A 27,157-nucleotide genomic window follows, 5' to 3' on the forward strand; every position below is an offset into this window, starting at 1 on the left:
ATTTTTTGTTCTGTTGTTTGTGTAACACATTATCAATAGGTTTAAGGTGTAAATTTTGAAGAAATCAAGAGATGTTGAAGGGGAAGCTTAAAAAAGCTTAAATTGAAATTTCCGTTAAAGGGGACTGTAACTTTTTGAAACATGAAACTTTATAGGGAGGTTTTAAGGCTACATCATCTTCAAAGATTGCATTTAACACTATATGAAAACTATGTAGCCCTGGTAAAACTATATTATGTTGATATTATCAAATTATATGTAAAATTATACTCCAGATACTGCTGCTTTGCATAAACAGTGGGGAGAGACTGACCTGCAATCTTTACACTATGCCAGTGACATACAGTACTGTGGTTCATCATCTGCCATTGAGGTCAGTGGAAAGCCATTCCAGCCGTTTGAATAGATGAATCCAAAATCTGTCATTGGATCCTTCCTTTCAGTCTAAAAACTGAAGTAACGTAACTTTTTTTTGCTTCCACATTCCACATTCTTAGAAAGATCTTTCTCAAAAATTACTTGTATCATCAGTCAATGTCTGGATACCAAACAACTGATTACTACAACGATTACTATCACAAAGACTACAGAATGTGACTGCAAGTCAACTTGAAAAATTATATTCTTAATATTAGAGACGGTACCCATAAGCCATAGCTAACAAAGATACTGATGGGAGAAAGTATAAGATTGCGCATTGGATGAGGACATCACCTCTCTACTGTAGTCATCACAGGATCCCTTGCTGTACCTCATGCCTGTAATGTTTGCTGCTTCTATATTTTTGGTATTTTAGTGACATTTTGCGTCTCATAACAATGGTGTAAATAGTAGAACTATTTATTGAGAGTGTTATACTTTTTTAAGTTATATTTAATGTCCATGTAAGTTATTTTTTACATTGTTCTTATAAACAAAACATTATCGGTTGTGAGTCAAAACTGTCATCTTGTCTCTGTCATCACTCTTTGTTGTGATCATTGTTTTTAAGCAGTGATCAGACATACAGTGAGGATTCACCACATGTTTAAATGTTACTGAGTGCAGTGTATCTTTTTCCCTTTAAAACCAGAATGTAACTTTTTATTTGCTTCTTTTTTAAAACTGCACACATTAGCCATATGTACAAGGAGTTATGAGAAGAGAATGAAGTATATAATGGTCAAGTACATAAATCCATACCATTGCAAATAATGTTTTGAGAGCCAGTGTAAGGCATAATGAATATATCTATATAGCTCACTGAGGGTAGGAGAAAATGGGCAAGTGACACAGAGATGGATCAAAAATAAAATGAAGGAGAACTAGAGGTCAGAAGGCAGCCAAAGGTGCCCCAAATAGAGTGTTCTTGGAAGGCAGAAAAGTGGAAGGGCAGAGAGAGAGGTAGGGATGGGTGGGCTGCTTTTCCTGGCCTGTCTAGCTATTTGTCCAGGTGTGAAAATGTGTACTCACAGAGGCTGCCCCTGGGCCAGGGGTGGCCGGTGCTGACTGGCAACCAGCCGAGGCCAGTGAGTCAGAGTTTCTTCTGGGGTGGCAGCCATCCCTCTCTGGGACTTCCACCACCCCTCCCTCTCCCTTCCTACCTCCACCTCCTCACTACTCGACACACTGCCTCATCTGTCACTGTCAGGTATGCCTACACAGGGCGGCTAGGGTCAAGCTGGCCCTGTGAAAATGTGAGAGGATGTTTGCCTAGCTTACAGAGCCTTTTGAAGTTAGGCTAAAGGGACACAGTTCACCTCCTAGCCTATGCTTATCACGTAATAAAATGACTTGTATAGCAGTCTTTTATGACAGGCTTTGATACCGCTCCACATTTTCCACCCAGAGTCGCTGCTTTGTTTTTAATTTAACACCAGGTTGTTGTGTTGCTTGTCTAAATAATGGCAGAAACTTTGTGATGTCTAACTCATTACAAAGAGATGGGGAGTGTTAGATCGATTGTCTGAAGCCCTAATGCTTTTGCTCAGATCATTGTGGAGAAACATACTGATGTGCCATCTCATTGTAAGACATTTACTTTGTGTATTGTAACACATAAGTACCAAGTACCTCTCACAGGCCTCTGGTTATAGAATGGTCCACTTATGTCTGTTTCCTAATCCCTCAATAAATAAAAAAGGTGAATTGTACTTTTTTCTAAATAGGAAGTACAAAAAAATGTATTTACATATTACGTGGATATCTAGTGGTATTACTGCGATGTTTCGTACCTGATTGCTCAACAAATATATTTTAAGATGTAAATAATAATATTATATGATGATTGTATTTGCAAACCATGTACTAACTGTTTGGGAGTAGCTCTTGGATTAATTTTTATCCTATTATACAAAGAGATGAACCGTGAATATGTTGTGCATTGTGTCAAAGTATCACCTGCAAAACAAAAGAAAAAAAAAAATACCTGTGATGCTTTACCACACCACTCGCTGTCAGCATTTATTTGTTCAGAATGGCTTAGTACAAGCACTGTTGTCAGTTGTCTAAACCATGAATTTATCCATTGAGTCATAAATTATTTATTTGTTGTCAATATGAATAAAATCATAATGGCCATTGCTGGGTCTTAGGAGTCTGATGAAATTGATCCTCATAATCAAACTTGACTGTTTTTTGTTATGCATTGAGAAGTTAATTTCCAATTTTTCTAAGGTGACTGGCACCAACCAACAGCTTGATTTCGCCTCCATGTTGTATAGTCTTATCCATATTCTTTTGTGTTTGCTGAGAATTTCACCAACACTGTAAAGGTAGCCATCAGTTACAGTAATCCCTTCCTCCCTCTGATGGTCTCCCCTCTCTTTGGTTCTTACACAATATGCACTTTTTCAGGCACATATACAACAGATTGGACTTTTATGTTACAGTCAATGTTTCTCTCTGTTTTCACAGTTGCAATTATATATATTTTTGGTGCTCTGGTACATGACAAAACCTGTCTGATGTGTACTATATTTTCATAAGGAAGAGACATAAAGATGAGTATCATGTTCATTTTGCTGTCATTTATTGTGTAGAAATAAAACACTGGTTAAAGTGAACGTAAGCTGGAGGAGTGTAGTCAATTATTTTTTTTTTTTTTTTTTTTGCTGAAATCATCCTGCATAAGTGTGTCCAGGTTCATTGTGGAGCTGCTTTATACATTATTTTTAACTCTTAGGTGCCTTTAAAGAGCATGTAGCTTCTGGAAGTCACTGAGTGAACCAAAGATTCATAGTGAGCCCTTTCAAAATAAAAAAGTGCTGAGGCGGTTATACAAGAGGAACTCATTCTTTAAGCCTTCATTGATACATTGGCATGGAAATGTGAGTGCTGTTCCTGGCACACCAATGACGTTAATGGCCTAATTTGTGAGAATGAACATCAAGCTACTGATTTTTAAAGTGCAGTTAATGTTGCATGACTGGAAAGAAACTGGATCTGAGCTTAAAGGAACAGTTTGTTGAGGGAGATGGAAAAAGAAAATGCTTCCCAGCAGCTCACATGCAGAGAGGCATAGCCACCTTTAGTTAATGATATAAATTAGAGTAATTCACAGGGGATAGCTGTCTGTTAGTTCACTGAATGATTTCCGCCCTCTCCAGCTCAATGTAAATATTTTTGGCTGGATTGTATGGTAAAGTGAGTAAAATCTTGGGAGTAACATGCAATGCACTGCATTCTGCATTTGCTAACATGAAATGATTTTCATCTGTACCTAATTTTGCCATCATACCAATTAATTCTGATCCAAATACTGCTGTGATATTGCGCAACTTCACTGTAGTGGTTTGTACCCCAGGGGTTTCTCTCCAGGGAGGTCTGTGTCACTTTAGGCAGGACACATAAACATGTGTGCACCACATCAGCTGATGAAAACCCAGTCAGATTAGATTTGCCTTCCTAACAAAGCAGATCATTGAAGTCAACATCACATTATTTTTTATGCTGCTGCAGTGTAGTGTTGATGATTTGAGCTGCTGACACTTACATATAAGTATCACTGGAAATCCAAACTATTAACCCACAACACTTCTTGGTGAAACACAATGACACATAATATTTAAAAATTATTTTAAATAATTGTAGTCCTGGCGAAAGAAGAAAGGGATTAAAAATAATTGGAAGACCTTTAAATGACATAATATTACTGAAAATAATTGTATTTATAATTTATTGAAAATAGGCTGTAAGTAGTAGTATACTTAAAAATACGGTTCACGTTGTGGATTAACTAAGGAATGCGTTAATTTTATTGGCCGTTCACTGATCTGTCTGTCAGGAATACTTGACTGTGTTTGGCTGATGCGCGACCAGGAGGCGGGGAGAAGAAGAGGAAGAAGAAAAAGACAAAAGGAAGAAAGCAGCGGAGAGAGTGCCTGGGAGTCGGATAATGTTTGAGGGGAAATATTAGTTACGTTACTTTAAAACACTATTATTCAGTTCACATTCCTTATACCAAGGAATCTTTGTTAGACAAAAGTGGGTAGCGTTAACGCTAAAAATCGTCGAAACTGTGTACCGTACAGCTGTTAGCCGCTAAGCTAACTAGCCGACGAAATTAAGCTAGCTAGTCTTTAGCCTCACGTTGCTAATTGCTTAGCTTTATGTTAGCGTCCTCAGCTAGCAGCAGTTCGTCACTAGTGTGAATTAAATGTGCACATGTGGACCAGGCCCCTGGAGTTTTGGCACGGGATGGCAGGTCTGAAAGGCCCCGGGGTGACCGGGAAAGCTCTGTGGCTCCTCTGACCAAGACACGTGCGGGACCATCGGGATGTTACAAGGTCACTTAGCGCCATTAGTGGAACCGCTTTTGCCTGCTTCAGACCAAGACTCTGCCCTTCTACGACCCACACCTCCCTCCAGACCAGAAAGTGAACTGTAAGTGAAATTTTCTTATCCGCTCAGTGTAATTGAAGAAAATTATATGGGTCCCCTGGCAGCTGTGTGTAATATTAGCTGAAGTTAGTTTGTTTGGGGCGGGGCCCACGCACGGAAATGCGGGAAAAGCACATAGAAAAGTGAACGAACCGCAAATCCAAATACCCATGGAAGTCAAAGCACAAACATTAAAGAAATGCCACACCTGGAGCAGCCTATGCAAAAATGTAAAATGCTGCAAATCTGATTCATTCATTCAGACTGCAAGAACTTAAATCTGAAATACTGGTAGTAATACCACACTGACACTACTCCATTATGAGTGGACGTTCTGCATTCAAATTCTAGTTTAGTAAGTATTATTAGTAAAGTGGACTACTACAAAGGTGCATAAAATGACCAAGCCTCCAGAAAAGTGCAGGTACCTCGAATTTGTGCATACAACACTTGAGTAATTGTACTTAGTTACATTCCAACACTGCTTATCCATATGAGCACATCACTCCCATCAGCTTCCTGAAACACTTTGTGCTTTGACTTTTGTGTGTGTTTTCAGATCTGTGGTGTGTTTCTTTAGATGTGATGGTTTTGAATTTTATGTTTTTTGTATTTGCGGTGTAATTTAATGTTTGCGCTTTGACTTTTATGTTATTGCATTTGTGGCATGTTTCTTTAATGTTAGTGTTACTGCTTCTGCTTTTGTCATTTTAGCAGTTGTGTGTAGACTTTTTATAGCCACTATATTTGCTGTAAACAAGTAATAATCATTTCACTCTTAATATAATACGGTAGCTACCTTGAGAAACCAACCCCACTAGCCCCTTCATTCTGGTCTGTACTCATTTGATTGTGTAAGGAAATCACCAAAGTCATTAAGGTTTTAATCCACTGGGGACCACGAATAAATGACATTCTATTAGAGTTTAAGATATGTTAGGTTGCTATAGAGGTGGACTGACCAACAAACTGATACTGACAAAAATCATACATAAAAATAACCCCCTTTAGTTGAATTCACATGTGGCATGGTTTTGCAAGATAGAGTATTTTCAACCAAGCATCTTTAGTTTTGGATGTGTTGTAAATTTCAGTTTTAACACTGAAAAGTGAATAATGTGCGCCTTAGTTCATTGATTTTGAAGTCAGGAGTGCAATTGGTTTTTGAATGTGGGTGTTCCAACATATGTTAATACTTTCAAGTTGAGGCAAACACGTCCCAGTCTTCAGTTTCTTCTGATAGGATGTGAACAGACCACAAGACGAGCATTCAAGAGTAAACAAGGAAGTATGTGAGTTAAAAAGTAGTAAATTGGATATTAACTAACACACCATGACAATTATTACAGCTATTTAAGTTGTGCAATGGCACTGTGAGTGTTAGTGTGTTGAAAAGTGTTTGAGCCACTTTTTGATGTAGAGTGATTCATTAGGTTATATTTGAAAGCAGACACTGATGCAAACTGAAAGGTATGTGATACTAAAGTAAAATATTTTTAAGTTTCAATTAATCAGTATGATAGCACATCAGGGAAATGGTTACCAGGTGGAAAATAACCAGTATTTATGAAAATTGGACAAGCTTCACAGAAAATCATCAGTAAATACACAAGGAAAACATCTGCAGATGTGGTAAACAGTTTTGGATCTCCATTATGTTTGAAGACGGAATTTAAATTATTTTGCCACTTGTGATGTTACAATAGGTTTAAATAAATACTCCACAGCTGTTGAACGAAGAATGATTTTCAAACCTTATTTTGTAATCTATCCAAATCCACTGTTTTGATGAAAGAAGTCAGATTTTTTTATTTTTTATTTTATATACATTTAATTTCACATTCTTCAGAAAAAGACAATCAAAGCGACATATTACAGATGTTCATTTTTACAATTTTAAATTTACAATATAATAATTTATTATTACAATTCATATAACATGAGATGAAAATTTTGAAAAAAGGCATAATTTCTCTTCATTAAAATAATATCCATGGCTTTGAGGACATGACATTGGACTGAAAAATAAGAGAATTTGAAGGACCATGGATGATCCTTACAATCACTGATTCTTCACAAGTCATTGTACATTACCTCACGTTTACAGTTAGTTCAACACAAACTGTTTAGCCACTTGACAGTGATCCTCAGATTTATATTATCCTGCTTGCTATTTTTATTACTGCACATGAGCAAATTTCAAATTCGGCTGTGATAGAGGAACTTTGTAATGATGTATTTGCCATATAGTTGAATAACTCTTGACCATATTGTTATGATATTGTGAATAATTTCACATCTAATCTGCTCCTCTTGTGTATTTTAGCCAACATATGTTAAATTTGCAGAACTTGTTAGCTGATGCCTTCTGACATGACAAGTCACATTTTACCAGTAAGTTGTAACTTAAGAGATTACATGGATATGCAGATGTTATTAAATCTAGCTATAGCATCCAATGTTTTTTTCAGGATCCAAACTCTTGGTGTTTGGCCACTTACTCATACTCTGTAAAGCATTTAGAGACCTCAGTGTGGCAAAAGCATTGTCTTTGTACTGGGGGTATAATAGTTTATTTTGGGTACTGTAGTGCTATAAAGGAAGGTGACAAAAGGATTTCTAGTCAGTGAATGAGTTTGAGGTTTGAATGCCACCCATTCTGTCTTTGCATAATTTTAGGCTGGTGGTAGCCTGTTTTTCATCTGTTGCCACACAAAGCCTTGCTATTTCAATTGAATCTTATCAAATGTAATACAACTACATAATATCTCACTTACTGATTTTAAATTCATAAAGCAAAGCATTAAATTTTTAATTTATATGAACTTGAAAACAAGTAAGTGAAGTAAATTCTTTCAAAAGAAAGGGAAATTAGTTATACTATTGATTTATTTTTTCCTTTGTGTTCCAGGTAAGCTTCAAAGCACCACAAGGAACTATAATATTACATTCAAAATATTTAAGCCAAACAGTTCTCCTCTTGGCTGAATATTGTACATGTTCGCACTGCAGTTTCTCATTGATATGTGGAATCACTGGCATTTTGTAGTTGAGAAATATGTTTACTTCACTTTTTTTTCTTTTTTTTTTTTTTTTTAATCTTATGTCTTATAATAAAAGTAGGCCACACAAAAATATGTTTTTCGGTAGCTTTAACACAATGTCCAGTGAATTCTGAGGTTTTTTTAGGCTCCCCTGGTTTCAAAATACACCAGTCACTTGAGAGACACCTGCTGCAGAGTGAAGGGACAAGGTACATCAATCCATGATGCTACTTTGCAGGAAATTCAAAAGACGCACGATTCGTCTTCATAATTCTGTTTCATCGCAGTTTGGTGTTGCTGTACGTATTACGCTGTACTGAAATGAGCTTTTCCATGCAGGTGGTGCGACTTTCATGTAAGGAGCCATGCCACGTATTACTGGGAGGTCGGGTGTCTTCACTTCGGCAGTAGACATACGCCATGGTGTCAGTGCGGCTCTGGATGTGGGTGCTGTGCAGAAGGGACCGGCAGTAGTGACTAATCTTCTCCAACCTACGGAGTATCAGGTTGGCCTTTCTGTAAAAGAAGAGAAAAAAATATCTGTCAACACAGAAATTCATCCTATCACCATCACATTTCCTCTTATGTTAAAGGTGACACCAACAAGGAAATATGCAGATGAAGAAAAGGTCTTCCTTCCTGAGATTGAATGTAAGTGTAAATTTGGAATGCAAACCCACATACAAAAGAAGCTAAATAATTTCAGCAGTTTAGGAACAGATGCAAGTATAGTCTGAAAAAAGATGATTCACTGTGTGATTTAATTAACCAGTCAAGCCCTAGGTGATTTTTTTTTTATTGGAATTTTCACTCCATTCAATCAGTAATAGGACTATCAAACTTCTTCCATACAGTTATAGTAACAACCATAGTGCTTACATATCATTTGGCACCTTCTGTTACCTCAAGAGTAAAGCTCAGCATCAGTGAGCCATTAAGTATACAGCATGCTTATTACTATGCCCAGAGATATGGCTCATATTTGTGTGTGTTGTATTTTCAGAGGCTTGACTACAGTGTGTCACATAGTAGGTATAAAAATGTCTAATATCCCTTTTCCACCAAGGCAGTACCAGGGCTATTTTGGAGCCAGTGCCTAATTTTGAACCAGTTTTTTTTGTGGTTTTGACAACAAAAGACCTGCTTCTGAGCCAGGAAACCTGGTGCTAACTTGGCACCAACGCTCTGCTTGTCTAGAATTACATCAAGAACTGGGGGCAGAATTATCATGAAAAACTAGCAAAATCCGAATATAATATTCAAGAAAGTATAAATAGTGGGTTTTTATGAATATTTATTTCAAACAGATGTTGGTAAAATTTTGTTTTTAGGAAGAAAGGCAATGAATAGCTGGTCTGTGAGCTTGGTGTGTATTTGTGTTCCGTGGTATGCGAGAAGACAGGGCATAGCAGATTTAAAATATAGGTAGAACGGAGTACACTGCTACGATAATTTTGTTGTTCCAATTATATTTCATTAACTGATTCGCTAAGTAGTTTATTGTAGCATTACTTGTCTTTTGTTATCATGTTGAACCTGCAACACCTGGAGTTTCTTTTGACCAGAGGGAGAAAATTAATCTCCTGTCCTGTGGCTGTGTTGTATCGTTAATGTTAACTCCATCACCTACACGCTGTGCTCACTGCTTGATCAGCACAGCTTGTCACACGGTTACAGGTATTACCCTGGAGAAATGGAGCACTACGTTACTTTTCTAGGAAAATTGCTACCCCACTATTTTAACTCAGAAGCAAACCCAGCAGAGCTTGTTTGGCTGGGGTGTATACAGTGGCTCTGTGGTGGCTCTCTAGCCTCTGGAAAAGCAAACTGGTTCTTAAATGGTTCGCAAGTTGAACCAGCTCTAAACTGGCTCTAGCACCAGCTCCAAACTAGCACTTATTCCAGTGTTGCCAAGACTGGCATTTTAGCAGGTAAAGTTTAGCAAACAAAAGTTTGGCCAACTTGTATCTGGTTGTTTACTAAATTTAATCTAATAGATGCAGAACTGATAATTTAAACTGTGACCTCTATGTGAAGTTAGATATTGTTTGATTATTGCTCTAGCCTGTGGCTATTGATAGCTAGCTAAATCACAGTAATTAATTCATCTGAAATAACAATGGGTTGGCTTTTTAAAATGCATTTAGCCATTGGGTTAACTGGACAAACAACCCAGCTAGTCTTTTTTTCTCTTTAGATCAGTCTCTGCCCATCCATCATGATGTGAGGAGCACAATGCCAGTAGGATTCAATCCATTAATACATACAGAAAAAGGAAACGTCTAAGGAAAAAAGTACAATACAGAGTGCCAAAGAGCAGTCACTAACTTCATTGCTGAAGATTTGCTGCCATTTTCCATAGTGGAGGTTTCTTGGTGAAGCTAAGTGAGCTGTAAAAGGTGCTGTAATTTGATTAATAGTTGGCATATATGACATAGGTGATCATTTAGCCTAGATGTTTTTCGACTGTTGTAGTAAGCAGTAATAACACAACCACGCTGTTGTTGATGTGTGTTCTAATGTCAACTGTAACGAGACAATGAGCACCCTAAACTCATTTTTTCTTAATCTATTAAGTAGATTAAATGTCAAGATAGTTTGAGATTTACAAGACATGAGGGATGTGGCTCGAGAGTGGTGATATATTTAGGATGAATTTGGTGTAAAGGACAGTAGTTGCCATCACATTAAAAAGAAATGTACATGGTAAAAAAAAAAGACGAATGTCAGATAATGGATTGCTTTGCTCACTCTTGGATATTGCTGCCCAAAAGCTGTATATATCCTCAATCCCTAGTTAGGCAGGAAGAGTCAGAGTGATGGTGGTGTGGTTAGATATGTCCAGCCTGGCTAAACCAGAATTTGCATCTTTACGTCAATGTAACTCAGGCCAGTCAGGCTGCATACAACAATAGAAAGACACCATTTTCCTCTCTCCCTCTCTCTTTCTTTAGGCCTTCCAGAACATGCTGTCATCCTAGATGTAAAGAAGAGGCAAAACAGCCTGTTCCCTGCCATCCAGGCATCCCCAGTGGACCCTTGGTTAAAGAAATCAATGGAAAAAGGTAGATAATGTAGAGAAGGATGGACACTGACGTCATCTTAAGCCATCATCAGTGTGTGAACTGCTATGCTTATATATAGTCTAAATAATCAAACAATGTGTATATATTTTTTAAGACTAGAGAAACGTTCTGCTATGGATTTTAAAAAAATACTAAGTTTTAAAAAAAAAATTTACTTTAACCATCTGCATTTCTGCTGAAAAAAGTCCAGCCTTAGGTCACATTCTGTCACTGAGGAGGAAGGCTCTTTCTTACAGACCATCAAGGACAAGATCTGGGGTGACCTCTAAAATTACATTACACACCCAGTATTGTTTTGAGTTATTTCTCATTGATTTTCATTAGGTATATGCAGGGATGATTACGATACCATGTTTCTGACCTGCAGGATGCAACCACCAGGCACTTCTTGGAGGTGGGCAGAGCCTTGGGGCCAATGGTCAGGATGAATGGTAGATACAGTGACTAGGAAAGAGCTGATGAATAGGACCTCACAACAGGTGTTTATTGTTAATGTTTTACTCTTTTATTGCAGATCATTGTATGATCCCTATAATCTGTTGAATACAGCATAAAGGTGAGATGACCAAGGCCACGCACATTGAAGAGACAGCTGGTGACCCTGATGACAACTCATCGGACGAAAACTACAGCTTGCAGCAGCAATACTGGTTTAAAAAAAAAAGAGGGAGAGGTTTGCATCTACCCAGCAATACCCACTGTCTTATATTTTCTTTATTTGCATAGCATGACATATGTCTCTGTCTCTAGGGGGACACGGCAATTGAAGTAAAAAGGGAGAAAATAATCAGCACTTCAGAGGTCTCGTCGTCTTTCTCACCAAAAGGTCACTGGACTGAAACTTTGCAAATGACTTCAGGCATGGCAACAAGGTAACTGTGTGCAAGCCTCTGAAAGGCAGCATGAGTATGCAGCACCTGTTTTGCAGTGAAAACTATTTGTACTTTATCTTTTACATTTCATTCCTATCTACTCTTAATATTTTCTTGGGGTGACTGGTCAACAGTTGTCCAGTAATCTGAAGATCCCCAGTTCAATTCCAGCTTTTATACTTTACATTAAGAGACAACTTCAAGTTATGGTTGATAGGTTTGTTTATTACTGAAACATAGAACTGAAGATTTGAAACAGAAAAACAAAGGATAGCAGATTTTTTGAACCTGCTGTATTTCCCTTAAATGTGGGTTTGGTGACTGTAGCTAATGCTAATTTTGCTATCACTGCCTCTTGTAAAGATGCAGGGAAAAGTGAAATTGCCTTGAATGGTATAGCGGTTTATTCATATCTTTAAGAGCAGCGGGTTTGAGTTGAGAGTATTATTTGATTTCATGTTCAGATTTTATAATCAAAACACTGCCTTCACACCCAAATAGTCACTGTTGGCATGCAATTTTGTTCTGGTTGTGTTAAAAACTGATGAGTCTAAAAACCAAGATCTGCTTGCACAAATTTCCTGTGCTCATGCTTATGTTGTCGTCTTGGGATTTTTGCACTATAACCCTGCCAAAGTCTCCTAACCAGCAGAAAACCAGTTATGATGCTGACCAATAACATGGTCACAGTGACCTTTACTGGTGTATTTTCTTTCCTTATTAGAGTGTCCTTGAACTGCACCCTCTGGAGTGCGCACAAGCAGGTGGCAGTCAACACTAGATTATTCAAGACAGACTATTTGTTTTAATGATGCCCTTTTTTTGTATGAGGGGCAGTATCGGCTATATGGAACTGTTTTGCAAAATGACTAGTAACTGTAACTAGTAACAAAAGCCATACAGTAAAGGAAAATATATGTAATAAAGCCTAGAATAAATAGTGGATGAACACCTCTAACAGGAAAGTATCAGCCAGTAAGACACCCTTAATAAGTAAAGTGAATGCAGTGATCAACACTGTACCAGGCTTTCTGCTTGTTGGGGGATTTTGACAGGGTTATTGTACAGACATTATGTGAGCATTCAGCAGCCGCCTGAATGCAAAGGCATGGACTTAAGCATGAGCAGAGTAAATATTCATGTAATCAGGGACTATGTGAGTATTAGGACAGGGCTTTAAGAAACCATTACAAAATCTGTACATGAAATCAAGAAATTATGCTCTCAATGTAAAGTCCCATGCTCGTAAAGAAATAAACACTCATAAAACAACAATTATTGGGGAAATCAATGTTAGACTCCAAGATTGATTCATTCAAATATATTTCACTCTTACCTCTGAGTCACAAAGCTACACAAATTTAAGAATACAAGCTGACCCAATCACTTGGTCATATCTGCCAGCATCATGAGGCTCTGAACCAGTGTTCAGTATTGTATGCATCTACTGTGTTTTCTAATGGGAAAGGGAATACCAAGTGAGATTTGCAGATTTCTAAACTGCACTAAAGAAATGACAAGCAACATGCCCTGGAGTTTTCATCAATTGCAGTTACACAGCAAAAGGAGAGTCCAGATGTGGCCGATTGTTTTGCAAATTGACCTAAATACAAATATCAAAGAACTCTGTCTTGCAGAGTACCGTGTGTAGCGAACATTTTGAAAGGGATATGTACGTCCTGACGGATTCAAAAAATTACACCCACCTTTCTAAATGTTCGCTATACTTGGCAATCTACAGACGTTTCTGTATGTCTAGAAAGTTCCTAAATACTTGTATTTAGGTCAATTTGCAGAACAATCAGCCACAGATGGAGTCTCTGTCATACAGCAATCTGTAAACATGCTCTCTTGGTATTCCTCCACTGCTCACAATAAACCAGTGTTCATTGACCGTTTAGAGCCTCACCAACAAAATGGGGCTGGCATAAAGATACGACTGAGTGATTAGGCCAGCTGTCAAGTGTCCTGGATATACAGTATTGTGCAAAAGTTTTAGGCACTTTTGATATCTTAGATTGTTTTAACGCAACACCATCAGGGCCAATTGATCCCAGATTCATTGTGCAGGACAAGCCAATAAAGAACATGAACAATTTTCAGTGACAGGAATAACCAGGAGTCCTGCAGCAGATGGTCTGACTCCCACAGAGCCCTCATATCAACGGCTTGAAACCAGCCTGGGATCACATGAAGAGAGAGAAATATTGGGACAACCTGAATCTAGAGAAACTGCTGCAGTTCTTCTGCAATGTGCTGCAAAGAACCAGGAGAAACTGTGCAGGTCAAACCAAAGAAAACTGTATTTGCAGCAGCAGATTAGGTTTAGGTTTTTTTTTTCCCCCCTTCACTGCACTTTGTATGAAGCTAAGTGAAAATAAAAACACACTGCTAATTTATATCAAAAGCATCCCTGTGTTCTTCTTTAGTGCCTAAAACTTTTGCAAAGTGCTTTATATTATTATGCAATAACCTGTACTGACTGCACAAGGGGGGCTGTAATTTTGTATTTGCTTTCCTTCTGATTCAGAGATGTGTGAAACATTACGCCAACTATAGTCATGTTTTTTTTTTTTAAGTTCTGACACTGAAAAATAAACCTATACTAAGTTCTACCATGTGTAATGTCATTTTGTTTTTGTTAAAATTGATTTTTAAAAATTTGGTATTGGAAGAAGTAGATTTTATGGAAAAGCAACAGTTAAGTCTCTACCTCCATCACCAAGGCAGAGTGGAGATTTGAAAAAGTCGAGCAAAAATTGAATTTTACTTGTACCTAATCAAATTTTTAAATTAGAGTGAAAAGGGCACACCACTGCAAAACTATCTGCCATTTAGCTATTGCCAAACTTCACATTTTGCACGAGTAGTTTTTGATATTAAATATGCTGCTATGATTTCTAGTTTTGAAGTAAGCAAAAAGCTGGCAATGCCTTCTGAGTTTAACCAATTATACAGTACTTTAGTCTGCACCATGTTAGCTCATAGACAGCAATGTATCACAGAGGTCTTTCTATGTCTAGCTTGCTGAAAAGCAAAAGAAGAATGAGCAGCAGATTCGTTCGCCTTGCCTTCACCAACCTAACACCCACATTCTAAGTGGTATGCAAAGACTGAGGTTGGCAGATCTGCAACTGGTAAGCCTCAAAATGGCAGCAGCAAGTCACATTTTAATAACATCGTCTGAATGAGTTGAGCACTGAATCAGCATTTAACACAGACTACATGACACATTAACAACATCAATAATAAAATCATTAGTCCGTAAAACTCTGGAGAGGCATGTGCATGCCACTGCCAAAGAGCAGTGAAAATTATTATAAAATAAATATCAAATAAAGCTGCAGAAATTTCAATTTCACTCAATCAAATGTTCCATACCACCTATCTCTGTGTAAGGGGATTCATTTGTTACCACAAAGTTCACAAACTCCTCCAACAATAAAAAAGACATCTAGGAAAAAGGAAAATATACAAACACTGTCTTCATTTACACCTCCGCTGACCAGGTGTCTACACCAATGTCCAGCTTTAAATGCTACCAGAACTGAAAGAATGTCAACTGTCACTGAGGGTAGTGCTAGTCCTGGGTCAAAATCACCACATGGAATGGCATTTTCAATTCCCTGGTAGTGATTTTGTGCTCCAGAAGCATCTTGCCTCTAGGGGTCCAGAGTCTGGTGGTGCTACATTCACTTAATGAAGACTTACCCTAACCTTAACCATTGCCACTACTTGCCTAAACTCAAACAGAGTTAGCACTCAGATTCAATCTGGTCCCCAAGGGGAAGGCCAAGTCTCACAATGTGTATAAACAAGTTTCAGTCCCCACAACATGAGTAATGCTGGGCCCTCACACACATATCTATTCCATAGTTGAAAAACAGAAATACACCTACAAGCATTCAAGGTTGTTAAGCTCATATGGATACTAAAATGAGGAAAACACACACTAAGAAGGGCAAAATTCCATTTGTTTTGTAAAGCAGTGTCTGTTGAACATCAACATCTGTCTTTAGTTAAGCAAGGAGTACAGACATCCTTTTCACTTATTTGCTGAAGGGGGGGGGGGGTATTTTCTCATTTCCCTTAAATTCTTACGTCTGAAACAACAGAATACCAAACACATAATCAAGAGAGGCTATAAGCATGTGAGCTAGGTATACATTAAACATTAATTGTCATATAACTACTGAAAGACATTTAAAACATTATTGCTGTGTAACCTTTTGCAGGTTGCAACTACTGAAACAAAGTCAAAGCTTTAGCTTCATGCGATTACACAACTGCATCCTACATAACTGATCACGACACACAGCTTCAAGGGGACGCTGTCCAGAACTCAAAACATGAAATCACAGACACTGATGTGTGTACACTCAAGTACAAGATAATAGTTGTGTTTACAGAAAAGGCAAAAAAGCTGTACCTATCATAGCATGTCCACAAAACAATACATTTATGACAGGCGCTTGTGTTCAGTTGTGCTGAACAAGCTGGTGGACGTTTGGGGGCTCCTGGGATTCTCAGCTCCTGGAGGAGTGCTGACTGTGCTTACGTTTCACTTGGCCATTCAGTTACCTTTTAAAAGGCACCACCAATAGAGCCGGCTTGTAAATTACCCCAATGAGGCTCAACCCTGCCAACTTCAGGCAGTAAATAATCCAGGCTCGCTCATCCAAAAGCCACCCTCCCCACCCCCCAAAACAACTGCCCACACACAAACACACATACTTAAAACACATGATCCAACCACCCCAAACCCCATTACTAAGTATACTGGCCAACCAATGCCTCCCACCCCCCTTCACCAATCAGAAAGAAGCATAATCTTCCTACAGACCAAAACTATTCCACAATTATTATATTATTTATAGCTTGAAAGGAGTGCTTCCAAGCAGTGGGGGTGGACAAACCAAGACATTGGGCCGTAACTTAAGATCTTGTGCTGCTATCATCAAAGATGGACCAACTGCCTTGTCAGACTCGCATGCGTTGCTTTTGTTTTATACTCATAAAAGTGTTGTTAGACACATTCATCTTTCTCTACGGTGTTGTAATGTCTGTCTGACTGACTTTCCATACAACAAACTATCAACTGGGGTGTCCCTGTAAAGGCGATGTTGGGGTGGCATGGTGTGGACACAGAGGAACGTTTTTATGAGAAAGAAGAGGAAATGGAGTTGGAAGTTGAGTTAATGTTAGCTGACTATCACATTTAGTGTTTGGCTTGGCTGTCAGACACTGTTTTGGCATCACCATGGTAATGTGAGAAGCGAATGTAACCCCAGAGTTTTCACAGTGACCTTGCTCTCACTCGCTTTCCAGTAGAATCACTATGGAAAGGGGGTGGCGGGGGTGGGGGGGGCAAAGAAGGGGGACAGGACAAGGGGCTGCAGACTGCCATGAAAAATGGCTGAACGGTCTGATTCTAGCAGTACCAGTTCAAGCAGCTCTGGCTTTTGTTTTGCAAGAAACCTCATGATCACTGTAATTGATCCTAAACAGCAATGTCATCAACAAATGACAAGGAGACTCATAAGTAGCGACTGACTGGGAAAAATTAGGACATTTCTAGACCAGAAAACAACAGTCACATATAAAAATCCACAGATAACTAACCGAATAAATGGAAAATTTCTGAAGCATCCGTTGTTAATTTTGTTAATGAAAAATGAATTCATTTCCGAAAATGAGACACAACAGATGTCATAAAGCAATCACTTTGAGTAAGCCATAAAATTTTGTTGACAACAAAGAGGTAATGAGAACAGAGAAAAAATTTAATTAAATTACTTAATATTCTAATTGATAAAAAATAGGAGAGGGAATTACATGGACTTCTTTTTCAGACAATGATACAATGCCAACTGGATAGCTTTCATGCCAGCAACACGATGACAGCACACACATGAACACACCACCACCAGCACTAAACTGGACCTAGCTATTTTAATGAGCGGCTCAAGGTGCTCGAATGACAACGGGGAGAGAACAACAGTGTGGTTTTCTGGGTGCAACATGCATCCGTTGCATACAGCCATGTGAAATACGACCTGCTCCCTGAGTAGACAGAAAAGGCTCAATGCAAAATTAAGAAAACGCAATGGTTTATATTTTTAGGGTACTGAAAACTAAAAACAACATATTTATGAATGTTACATTCTGTTCCTGCTAATAGGTCACTGTAAATATTAAACATTTAAACCAGTGGTATCAGTACAGGGACCTAGAGACCTGCAATTAAAATGTGACTTGTTGCCAGCATTTTGAGAAGGTTGCAGTGCATCACACATTTGGCTCTCCAAAGCTTAACAGATGGCTACAATTGATATTATTGCATTGTTGCAAAATTTTATAACAAGTTCAATAGGATTTATGTTGACTGACTCAGTATTATAGGGTATTTTCACTCATCACTACAGAATTTTGATGAAGTAGAAAAATGTAATATTTGCTGGAGGTTTTTTTTTTTTTTAAATCTTAATCTGCCATGGTGATGGGGACATCTGGGGCATTTAAAAAAAAAAATCCCAAATGTTGCTTTTTCATAGACTACATATGACTAAAACTGACATTTTTTTTTTCCTCAGGATTAAGACTTCTAAAAATAGCTGAAAAAATTAACAGTACAAGCATCCACTTAATCTTCTTACCTGGGGCCCAGCTCATCCTCGCTACGCCACACAAAGTCTCCAAACTTCTCATAGTGGGAATTGTAGTGGTGCTGGACTCTGTATAGAAGGGGAGGAGGGATCTCCATCAGTGTGTTGTAGGCCATCTGCTGCTCCTTGCCACTAGTGTAGCCATTATATAGGTTGTACACCTTGTCTGCTATCTCTGTGAAGGGGTGAGAGACGCAACAGAGAGAGGGAGAAGAGAAATAAAGTAATGAGTTAAATGATTTTTATATTGTGAACTAAGAGCAAACATTTAAAATTTGACTTGCAAACTAGAAAAATCATTTGGAATTTGATGAAGGTTTGTAATGTCAAAATTATACATGGACATGATTGTACCAAACATGTAAATGAAAGAATTAAGAGACAGTAACAGTCAACGGTGAGTGTACCTTCAGCTCGGCTGTCATCCACCATCGGACAGGATGTCCGTACTGAGACGAAGCTCGAGTCAGAGTGACTGCCCCGGCTGTCCACTGCATTGAGAGTAAACCTAAGAATTAAAGTAAAGGAACAGAAGCAAAGTTACTGTTTGTGACCATCTTTCCAAAGTTTAGTGAGAAGCAAATGCTCATTAAAAGGCTTGAAAGTCATTACCAGTGCACCTTTAAAAGACATTTTCAGCATCAGCTACCCAGTTAGTGCAGAGGAGGCCATGCACAAAAAGTCTCAATAGTCTACTAATACCATGACAAAGTCAAAATATAATATTTGTCAGATGACAGTAAGATGCATACAGTGTCAAACAAACCCACAGAGCCATCTTGTTAAATTCAGAGAATCTTAAATAAATTAATATTATTGTGTAACTTTTATAGATCTAACAGATAACAAGCTTCAGGGGTGCAAGATGAAAAAGTATTTGATCATATATGACTACGCACTGACATCACATACTTTCTGAGAAAATATCTTCCAAACAAAGAGCCAGGCATTGTGGGATTTAATTATATCTGAAAATGAGTACAGCCAGAACCACTGTGGCAGAGAAGAGAGGAGTAAAGGAGCATCTGGCATGACTCCAAGAACTCTATAAGGACAAAGTTCCTCTATTTGAAAATGTCAAACTTTCTGGGTTCCATGACAGACTTCAGGACCACTCAGTACCCAGATAAGATACCACAGTGAACAGTTCAAGACACTTGCAATAGGAGATGAGAAACAATGAGGAAATGCAGTGCATCTCAAGCATTGCCGGGCCACACAGCTTGGAATAGAAAACAAATGACCTTTACATGTCCTTTTGAAAATGCCAATCTGTGTGCTTCTGAGTAAGAAAAAGTACAAGAAGGAACTGGTCATACTGAATGTAAAAGAAGGTTCAAGGGTGGCACAGATATCCTTGCAGCAGCAAGGACACTGATGGGTGTTCTTTGCTGCCATTTTGATGATGGCAGAACTTGTAACTCACAGCTGTGAAGCCTAGTGTGACCATGGCAACTAGAGAAACCAAGTAAAACGTAGGAGCTACTTTTACTGGTTCTCTGAGATCCCTGATTTATACACCTCTTAGCTCAACTTGCCAAATTAATTGTGTCATATTGCTAACTATTTTTTCTATTTTAAGCCAGAGCCAACTGTATGTCTTTTTCCACAGAAGACATTTTCATATGCCCTAGTAGCTAAAGCATCATACCACACACTGTTGTGACACTATAATAAAACTGTATATTTAATATACGTTATGTCAAATGGTGATGTTGCTTGACAGTCATCCTTTGGTCCACATGCACTGTTTTTCTTACTGCAGGGGACGCTTTGAAAAAGTGAATTGAGTATTGAGAAATGTTTGTAAGTAGTTATGAAAAACTGTAAGCTTTCAGCAGGATTTCCACATAGTTACCACTGTAAAAACAACAGAATGACAAAAAAGGAAACCACAAAACACAATAAGACAAAATGAACTAAGATGTCATTCCAATGCTAAATACTTTTAGAAATACAGGAAAATAAAGAAATTAGGATATTGTTTTTGTTTTTACAGAAGTTGCTTTTCTTCCTAAAACCATTTGCCGTTTTTTTTTTTTTTTCAACATAATGTCTTTTCAGCATTGTTCCAATGCTGTCAAATGATTGTTTTGCTTGTAACATGACCTGTTTGGACATTGCTCACATAGTTTGTCTGGTCTTGTTATGCAGCAGGGTAGATGCGGTATTCCCCAAGAACCTCACAAAAGACGCACGGGCCTCGCTGGCTCCTCTGCCCAGCAAAACAATGCCGGCATGTAACAGTCACACTGTTTAAATTATGTGGCCACATAACGTGCAAATGGATTCAGAGAGGTGGGGGAAGGGAGGGGTGTAGAGGAACAATGCGACGGGAGTTTTATCAAGGCAATTTGTTAAAAGTTTTGTTTGGCACCCAGGATGCGAGCTTACCAGAATTTTATTGCCATTTTTGGTTGTTTAAATAGTTGGCATCCATGACAGGTACTGATTCCCCTTTCACAGCTCCTACAGCAATTACAAGATTGTTATATACAGTAATAAAGCTGTTCCTGCCAGGAGGCAAAGCTTCTAAGAGAGGCAACATTGTGTTTGGGTAAAAGAGGGATAACATGCTCATAAAACAGGGAAATGTGACATTTTATAGATAACGGATAAGAAATGTTACAATATTTTGATCCTGGTCAAGCAAAGAAAGGGTTTAGGGGCAGGTCATTACACTGATCCATCTCACAGCCATGGACGTTGATAGTAGCAGTTATGGAGGCTTGAAGTGTGGTGTTAGTGCTCAGTACAGGCTCTCAGTGATCATAAAGACTGCCCGAGACAACAAAGGAACCAGCCACAATCTGACCTGTCACGAGAATGTCAAAACACCAAGTAACAGAACTTGCAAGACGCACACATACACATACACAGATACCGTGACCACCCACCATTTCACATACACACATGAATACACTTGCCTTTGTCTCTCTATTCTTCTATCTACATTGCTTGCATATAGCTCAGCTCTGTCTATCCCCTATCTCTAATTCCCTGTCTCTCACATCTATTCCAAGGCTGTCTGGCTGCATGTGGCTCCTTTGGAAGCAGCTTTGTTTTGTCTTTGTGCCATAGTTTTGACAGCTCAGTGAACAATGAAGTGGACAATTGGCAGATTAACGTTTGTGTAAATTAACAATGTTGCCATTAAAGTAACCATTGTCCTCGAATTTAATGAGACAGTGGAGAGATGGCTGAACAAGAGACGACAATACAGAAAGCTTGAACGCAGACGGGGCAAGAGAGGAGCAATGAGAGAAAGTGAGAGTGAGAGAGGATCAATTAGGGCAGTATTTTTGGCATGCTGAGAGAAGCCAGGACAGTTGGGGGATGCCTTTTCCATGACATCAGCATTTGGACAAACATCAGTTGAGCTAGTCCACATATCAATCAAAGCCACATAGAGTTGTTTCTCACCACCTAAAGTGAGCTTACAGTATCTCATGACTTTGAAATCCCCATAAATCCTCTGATTTAATTGGCATCACACTGGTGCAACTGCCTTAAATAAAAATACCTTGCTATTAACTGTAAACTAGAAAAATTATCTCAGTTCTGAATTATCTCAATTTCAGAACAGCAATGCTCCATAGTCCACAATGGCAACATCCCATTAAAAGTCATTCAGTTTTAAATACTGGACATTTGATTATTTAGAACATTGACAGGACTATTATTTCAACAATACAATGAATGGCATCTGACATTGTTAAGCCAATCACTGTACTGAGTGAACGAGTACCAGGATGTACTGCGATGACTGATTTTTTCAAATTCAACATTCATACTCTGAAACAGGCAGGACTGAGTGTGTCTTTAGCATTGAAAAACTAAAATTAAAGTATGAAATCACAGAGGCTGAAACATCACTACAATACCACACCACTAAACACCCTGAGACAGCGAGTAAACGCAATAAGAATTTACGAAAAAAAAAAAAAAAAAAAAAAAAAAAAGGACCTTGTGATGACAAACAGGTCCCAGAACACTTGTGAAAGTTTTGCTAGAACTGGAAGTGACCAAAAGCAGACAACTGTTACGTCATTTTAGTGCTCACTCCCTACAGCACAACCCAGAAAAAGCACACAGCATTGCTGAATCACTCATCAAACCATTTCCCTTTCAAGTGAAACAGTCAGGTGGTCAGTTACCTGATGCTTTGGTCGGTCAGTTCATACACACACAGCATAGAGAAACTTCAGCAGGAGACGAAATCCTGGTTCCAAAACATTAATAAACATGTTGCAAAACACACTGGTCTTTTTGCAAAGGAGCTCAAAGGTCTCAAGACAAAATTTCCCTTGAAGATATTTTACACTGAACATTGATATAAGTGAAAGGTAGAGGCTAGATGCACTTCATGCATTGAGATTCACCACAACATACCTGTCAGAGACTGCTGGCAGTGATCTGGTCACCATCAAATCAAAGGCATGCAACAAGCTTGACATGCACAAATGACTTTTGTTTAGCTATCACTAAAATCGCACTTGACAACCCATCATTGGCTCAGGAATTACAGGCTCAGAACCTTTGATAAATATCAGGCTGCTTAGATGCCTATTATCTATGACAGTGAAATTCAAAAGTATGTATTCAAGCATACACGTGTGTAGCTATTTGTGTTCATTGTAGAGTTATTAATAGTTCTATGCTGTTATTGTTATGCATGTCTATAAAGAACTTTAAAAAGTACTTCATTCTTCCTTTTGTGATTGTGTGTGTGAGTTCGGGGGCTGGGGTTGGTTGGGAACCACTGACCTAAATCAATCCAATGCTGAGTTGTGAGCTGGAGGTGCACAGTTGGCAATGCACCAGAGGATGCAAAACTCAGTCAAGGGAAACATGTCAAACTCACAGGGGTTCAGGTGAGCCTGTGTTTATTCTTAAGCTAAACAATGCCACTACATATACCTCTTGGTATCTGTAGTCATATAGTCATAAGCTTAATTTTTAAAAGCCCTGTTGAAGCTAAGTGGAGGTTAGGCTTACTCTATTAACCAAAAGAACAATAACAGGATAAACTGTCCCACTGTAACAAGTGCAACAAAACTAACATAAAACCGAGGATGATGCCAATGAGAAGCCTTGAGCCTTGAGAAGAGCACAGATCAACCAACACAAGTGAAAATGTCTGTGTGGGTGCACAGTGGGCATGTAGCAGTTTAATTCCTCTAGATGCAACAGGAAATCAGAAAAAGCATTCTAGTTTTCAGAGGAACATTAGGTCCACAGCAGCCTTGGTAATGATCTAGTGTAGAGCCAATACCAGTAGGTCTTATCAGGCTCTTGATTAAGACAAGCAGAGTTGGCTGCAAACAGATGTGCCCTCAGACGTAATTCCGACGTAAATTCTCCTCTTATCAGAGAAAAACAACACAGTGGAGAATGCCTAAACAAAGATAACACTGCTACAGAGTTGGAAATAAGGCTCTTGTTGCAGGTTTTTTAGTGGAAGCCTAAACTCTACAGATTATTCTAATAGTTATTCTCCCACTATTCTTCATCCACTGTCAAAGATTTTAGGAAACTCAAATATGGTAATGTCCAGCAAAATAGATGGTAATTATGTAGTTGGCACTGTTTTCTGCTTCTTGAAATGTCAACAACAATTAGCTGCATCTGTTGGATTTATTTTATAACGTTTACTTCCTTCTCAAAACTGAAGTTCTAAACAGGAAAATCTTTCCAAATATGGACCAATTCTCTCTTCCTTATACACTACCCTTTATATCAAACTGACAGATTCATTGGCTAGTGACCGCATACTGTAATGTTACGATTGGAATAAATAAAAACAACACATGGCACATATTTTACTGTCATAGCTGTGCGGTTGGAAGACATTAATGTTAAAAAGCTTGTTGGTATTGCTATAATCATCCATCCATCATCTTCTCTTTGGTATAAACAGAGACACACACAGACACACACACACATAAATATCACTACAAAGGTTCATCTCCATCCAAATTCAAAGCTGGGTCCATCAATATTGTGGGCGCACAGCTTGCTATTGATTATTATAATCTAATTACATCAGTAAACAATGGTTTCTAACACAAGTCTTTGTAGCCCACAGCATGTTGCAATTCTAAACGTTTTTATATTAATGTTGTTCCATGAACAATAGATATTTTTGTTATTTTTATATAAAATTATTTTACAATGTCAAGAAAGTAGACGAACGCATAGTGTATCTATGAGATGGACAGGCCCAGCAATCAATTTGTGTATCATCACAGTAACCAGAGTGATGTCAAATTGTTTTTGTATTAAGGCTATGTCTTTTTAAAAATGTCTGTATCTATCTATCCATCCACCCATCCATCTATATGATTTTCATTTTCATTTGAAAATTTCAGTACTACTACTAGCTCCCATCTAAAAAGTTGCATCAAACTGTTTCAAATCTTTTTTGCAACTTTTCCTGGCATGATGGAACACATGACTCTAGATTAGATTTCATAACTTTAATCCTGTTTTCTTCCTGAAACAAACCAAGACCACTGAATAGTAAGAACAGTATAAACACAGGACCCACAGCAAAACCTGAGAAGAAAAGCTGAGAAGACATTGTGTTTCATTTGATCAGTGACAACCACAATAACATCTTGGTCCTGTCTGTTTCATCCACTAATGATTGCTCTTCCAAATTTATTTTAAGAGGGAGGCAAATAGGGAACAAATTGGTAATAAAATCTAAGAAAGAACTGGTAATACCTATTGCCGGGAAACTAAATTGCATAATAATGTGCTGGCATTGCTTTATTGTTCTTGCTCAGTGTCCGCTGGGATTGGCTCCAGCACTCCCACAGCCTTCCACACGATAAGTGGTATAGGCAATGGATGGCTACTGTGTACTGCTCAACATATACATACAACCAGTTGCTGGTCCATTTTTCATACTGTCACAGTTTGAGTTACTATTATAATTGCTAATGTGCTAGTATGATGATCTTATTGCCTACGATCACATGTAACCACCTCAGGCAAAGTACGTCTGTTACCTAAATGCCCTCCATAATCTACACAGATGGAGTGGTCAGTTTGTTTTTTGTTTTAATTTAACAAATGCAGCCTCTTAACAGAGACCCTTCTGTTCTCACTGTTCTCCTCTGACCAAAAGGAAACATAAAAGAACGGAAGCATCCACCACTTCCATCATGTTGAGCTAAGTATGCTTGCCTGGTTAACTCGAGCCAGCTGTTCTTCAGAAGAAGGTAACAAAATTCACCCCCTAAAACAAAATAACATTTGTGGTGGGAATTGTAGACACCTAGGGGAGGATGTGGTATTGCTGATATTTGCCTAGTCGTTGTTTGGAAAGATGCAAACATGACCACAACATAATGCTTAATGAAAGGTCTTTACACGCTAATGGGAAACACTGAAGTCATTAAAATGTGGTCAGAAAAAAAATTGTCAGTATAATTGGGTTGCAGTAAATTGCAAGTCAAGACCAAGAGCAATGTCAGAAAATACTATAAGTGGGTAGGGCATAAAAAGGTGAATTTGTGTGCTCTCTTATTTACGTTGTAATTTTAGTTATAGAAAATGTTTTTAAATTATCCCTTTGTCCTCAGTTTCTTGGCTGATTGGCAGTAATAACACTTGATAAATGGATTATACCCTCTGGTCCCCTTTTATCAAAAAATGGGAACCACCACTGTCTACTGCCAGTTCACAGACATTGTCCCAGTCCCCACCCGATTAGGTGTATCATTTGTGCCAAAACACATTTAGAGCTTCTGGCACTTCAAGGAAAATTTCAATCAACCCTGGCAAATTGCCAATGCACCTTGCTTACCTCAATCAAAAAGACTGGTGAGACTTCCCCCTGAAGCCTCCACCCCTGCCCACTCCACAGCAGGAGATAATGGGCCCTTGTGTAGCTGCGCACCAATCCCTATCCTGGAGTATGACTCTACGTCTGTCCATTTAGGTGAACCAAACTATACAATATACATTGGATAGTTGTAGATGCTGACTACAGAGAAGTTAGAAAGACTTAATCCAGCCCGTCAAGGTGGATCAGTGTGGCTTAGTACTACTATACGAGCTCCACAGCACATCTTGCATGGTCACAGTGGCATTCAATACCACCACTATGATTAGATGGCAATTGTCTTCCAGATTCATTGCTGCATATGTTTAATGTTATTGTTCTATAAATTTTTATGGCTATTGAGCTCTGGAAGTAATTTGAGGCTATCACTACTTTACGGGCCTGTGCAGAAACCTTGAAAATACAATTTATGCCTCATGTTTATTCATATCTTGAAGAACTAAACAACCACCATAAATCAGTCACTGTAACTGACTTAGAAAACTTGGCAAAAGGCACTGGCAGACTTACTTGTAGAGACTGTCAGGTTCCAGGCACTTGAAGACCACTGAATATAGCACAGAGTGAGGATGGTCTCCGCTCCTCCTCCCGGCCACGACACAGGATGAACCCAAACCAGAGAACAGATCATCCATCAAGCTCAGAACCTCACCTGGTAGAGAGATGAAATTGAAAGAGAGGAGGACAAAATGAAGAGAAAGTGCAAATATCATCTCCAAAGTGACCTTTTCTTGTTTGTTTTACCATCTGTCACACTTTTTGTCAAAATGAGAAA

General features: G+C 38.5%; 1 protein-coding gene across 1 annotated transcript in view; it reads right to left on the minus strand.

The window, feature by feature from the left end:
- Positions 1 to 6,835: 6,835 nt before the first annotated feature.
- Positions 6,836 to 27,157, minus strand: part of astn2 (astrotactin 2) — a 226,584-nt gene continuing 206,262 nt past the window's right edge. The window contains exons 20-23 of the mRNA XM_026297778.1: positions 26,893 to 27,034; positions 18,935 to 19,035; positions 18,519 to 18,702; positions 6,836 to 8,420 (exon numbers count right to left, since the gene is read on the minus strand). Coding sequence (XP_026153563.1) covers positions 8,183 to 8,420; positions 18,519 to 18,702; positions 18,935 to 19,035; positions 26,893 to 27,034 — 665 coding nt within the window. The 3' untranslated portion in view covers positions 6,836 to 8,182. The remainder of the gene's footprint in view (positions 8,421 to 18,518; positions 18,703 to 18,934; positions 19,036 to 26,892; positions 27,035 to 27,157) is intronic.

This window comes from Mastacembelus armatus, chromosome 12 (assembly GCF_900324485.2).
Source record: "Mastacembelus armatus chromosome 12, fMasArm1.2, whole genome shotgun sequence".
Classification (NCBI taxonomy): Eukaryota; Metazoa; Chordata; class Actinopteri; order Synbranchiformes; family Mastacembelidae; genus Mastacembelus; species Mastacembelus armatus.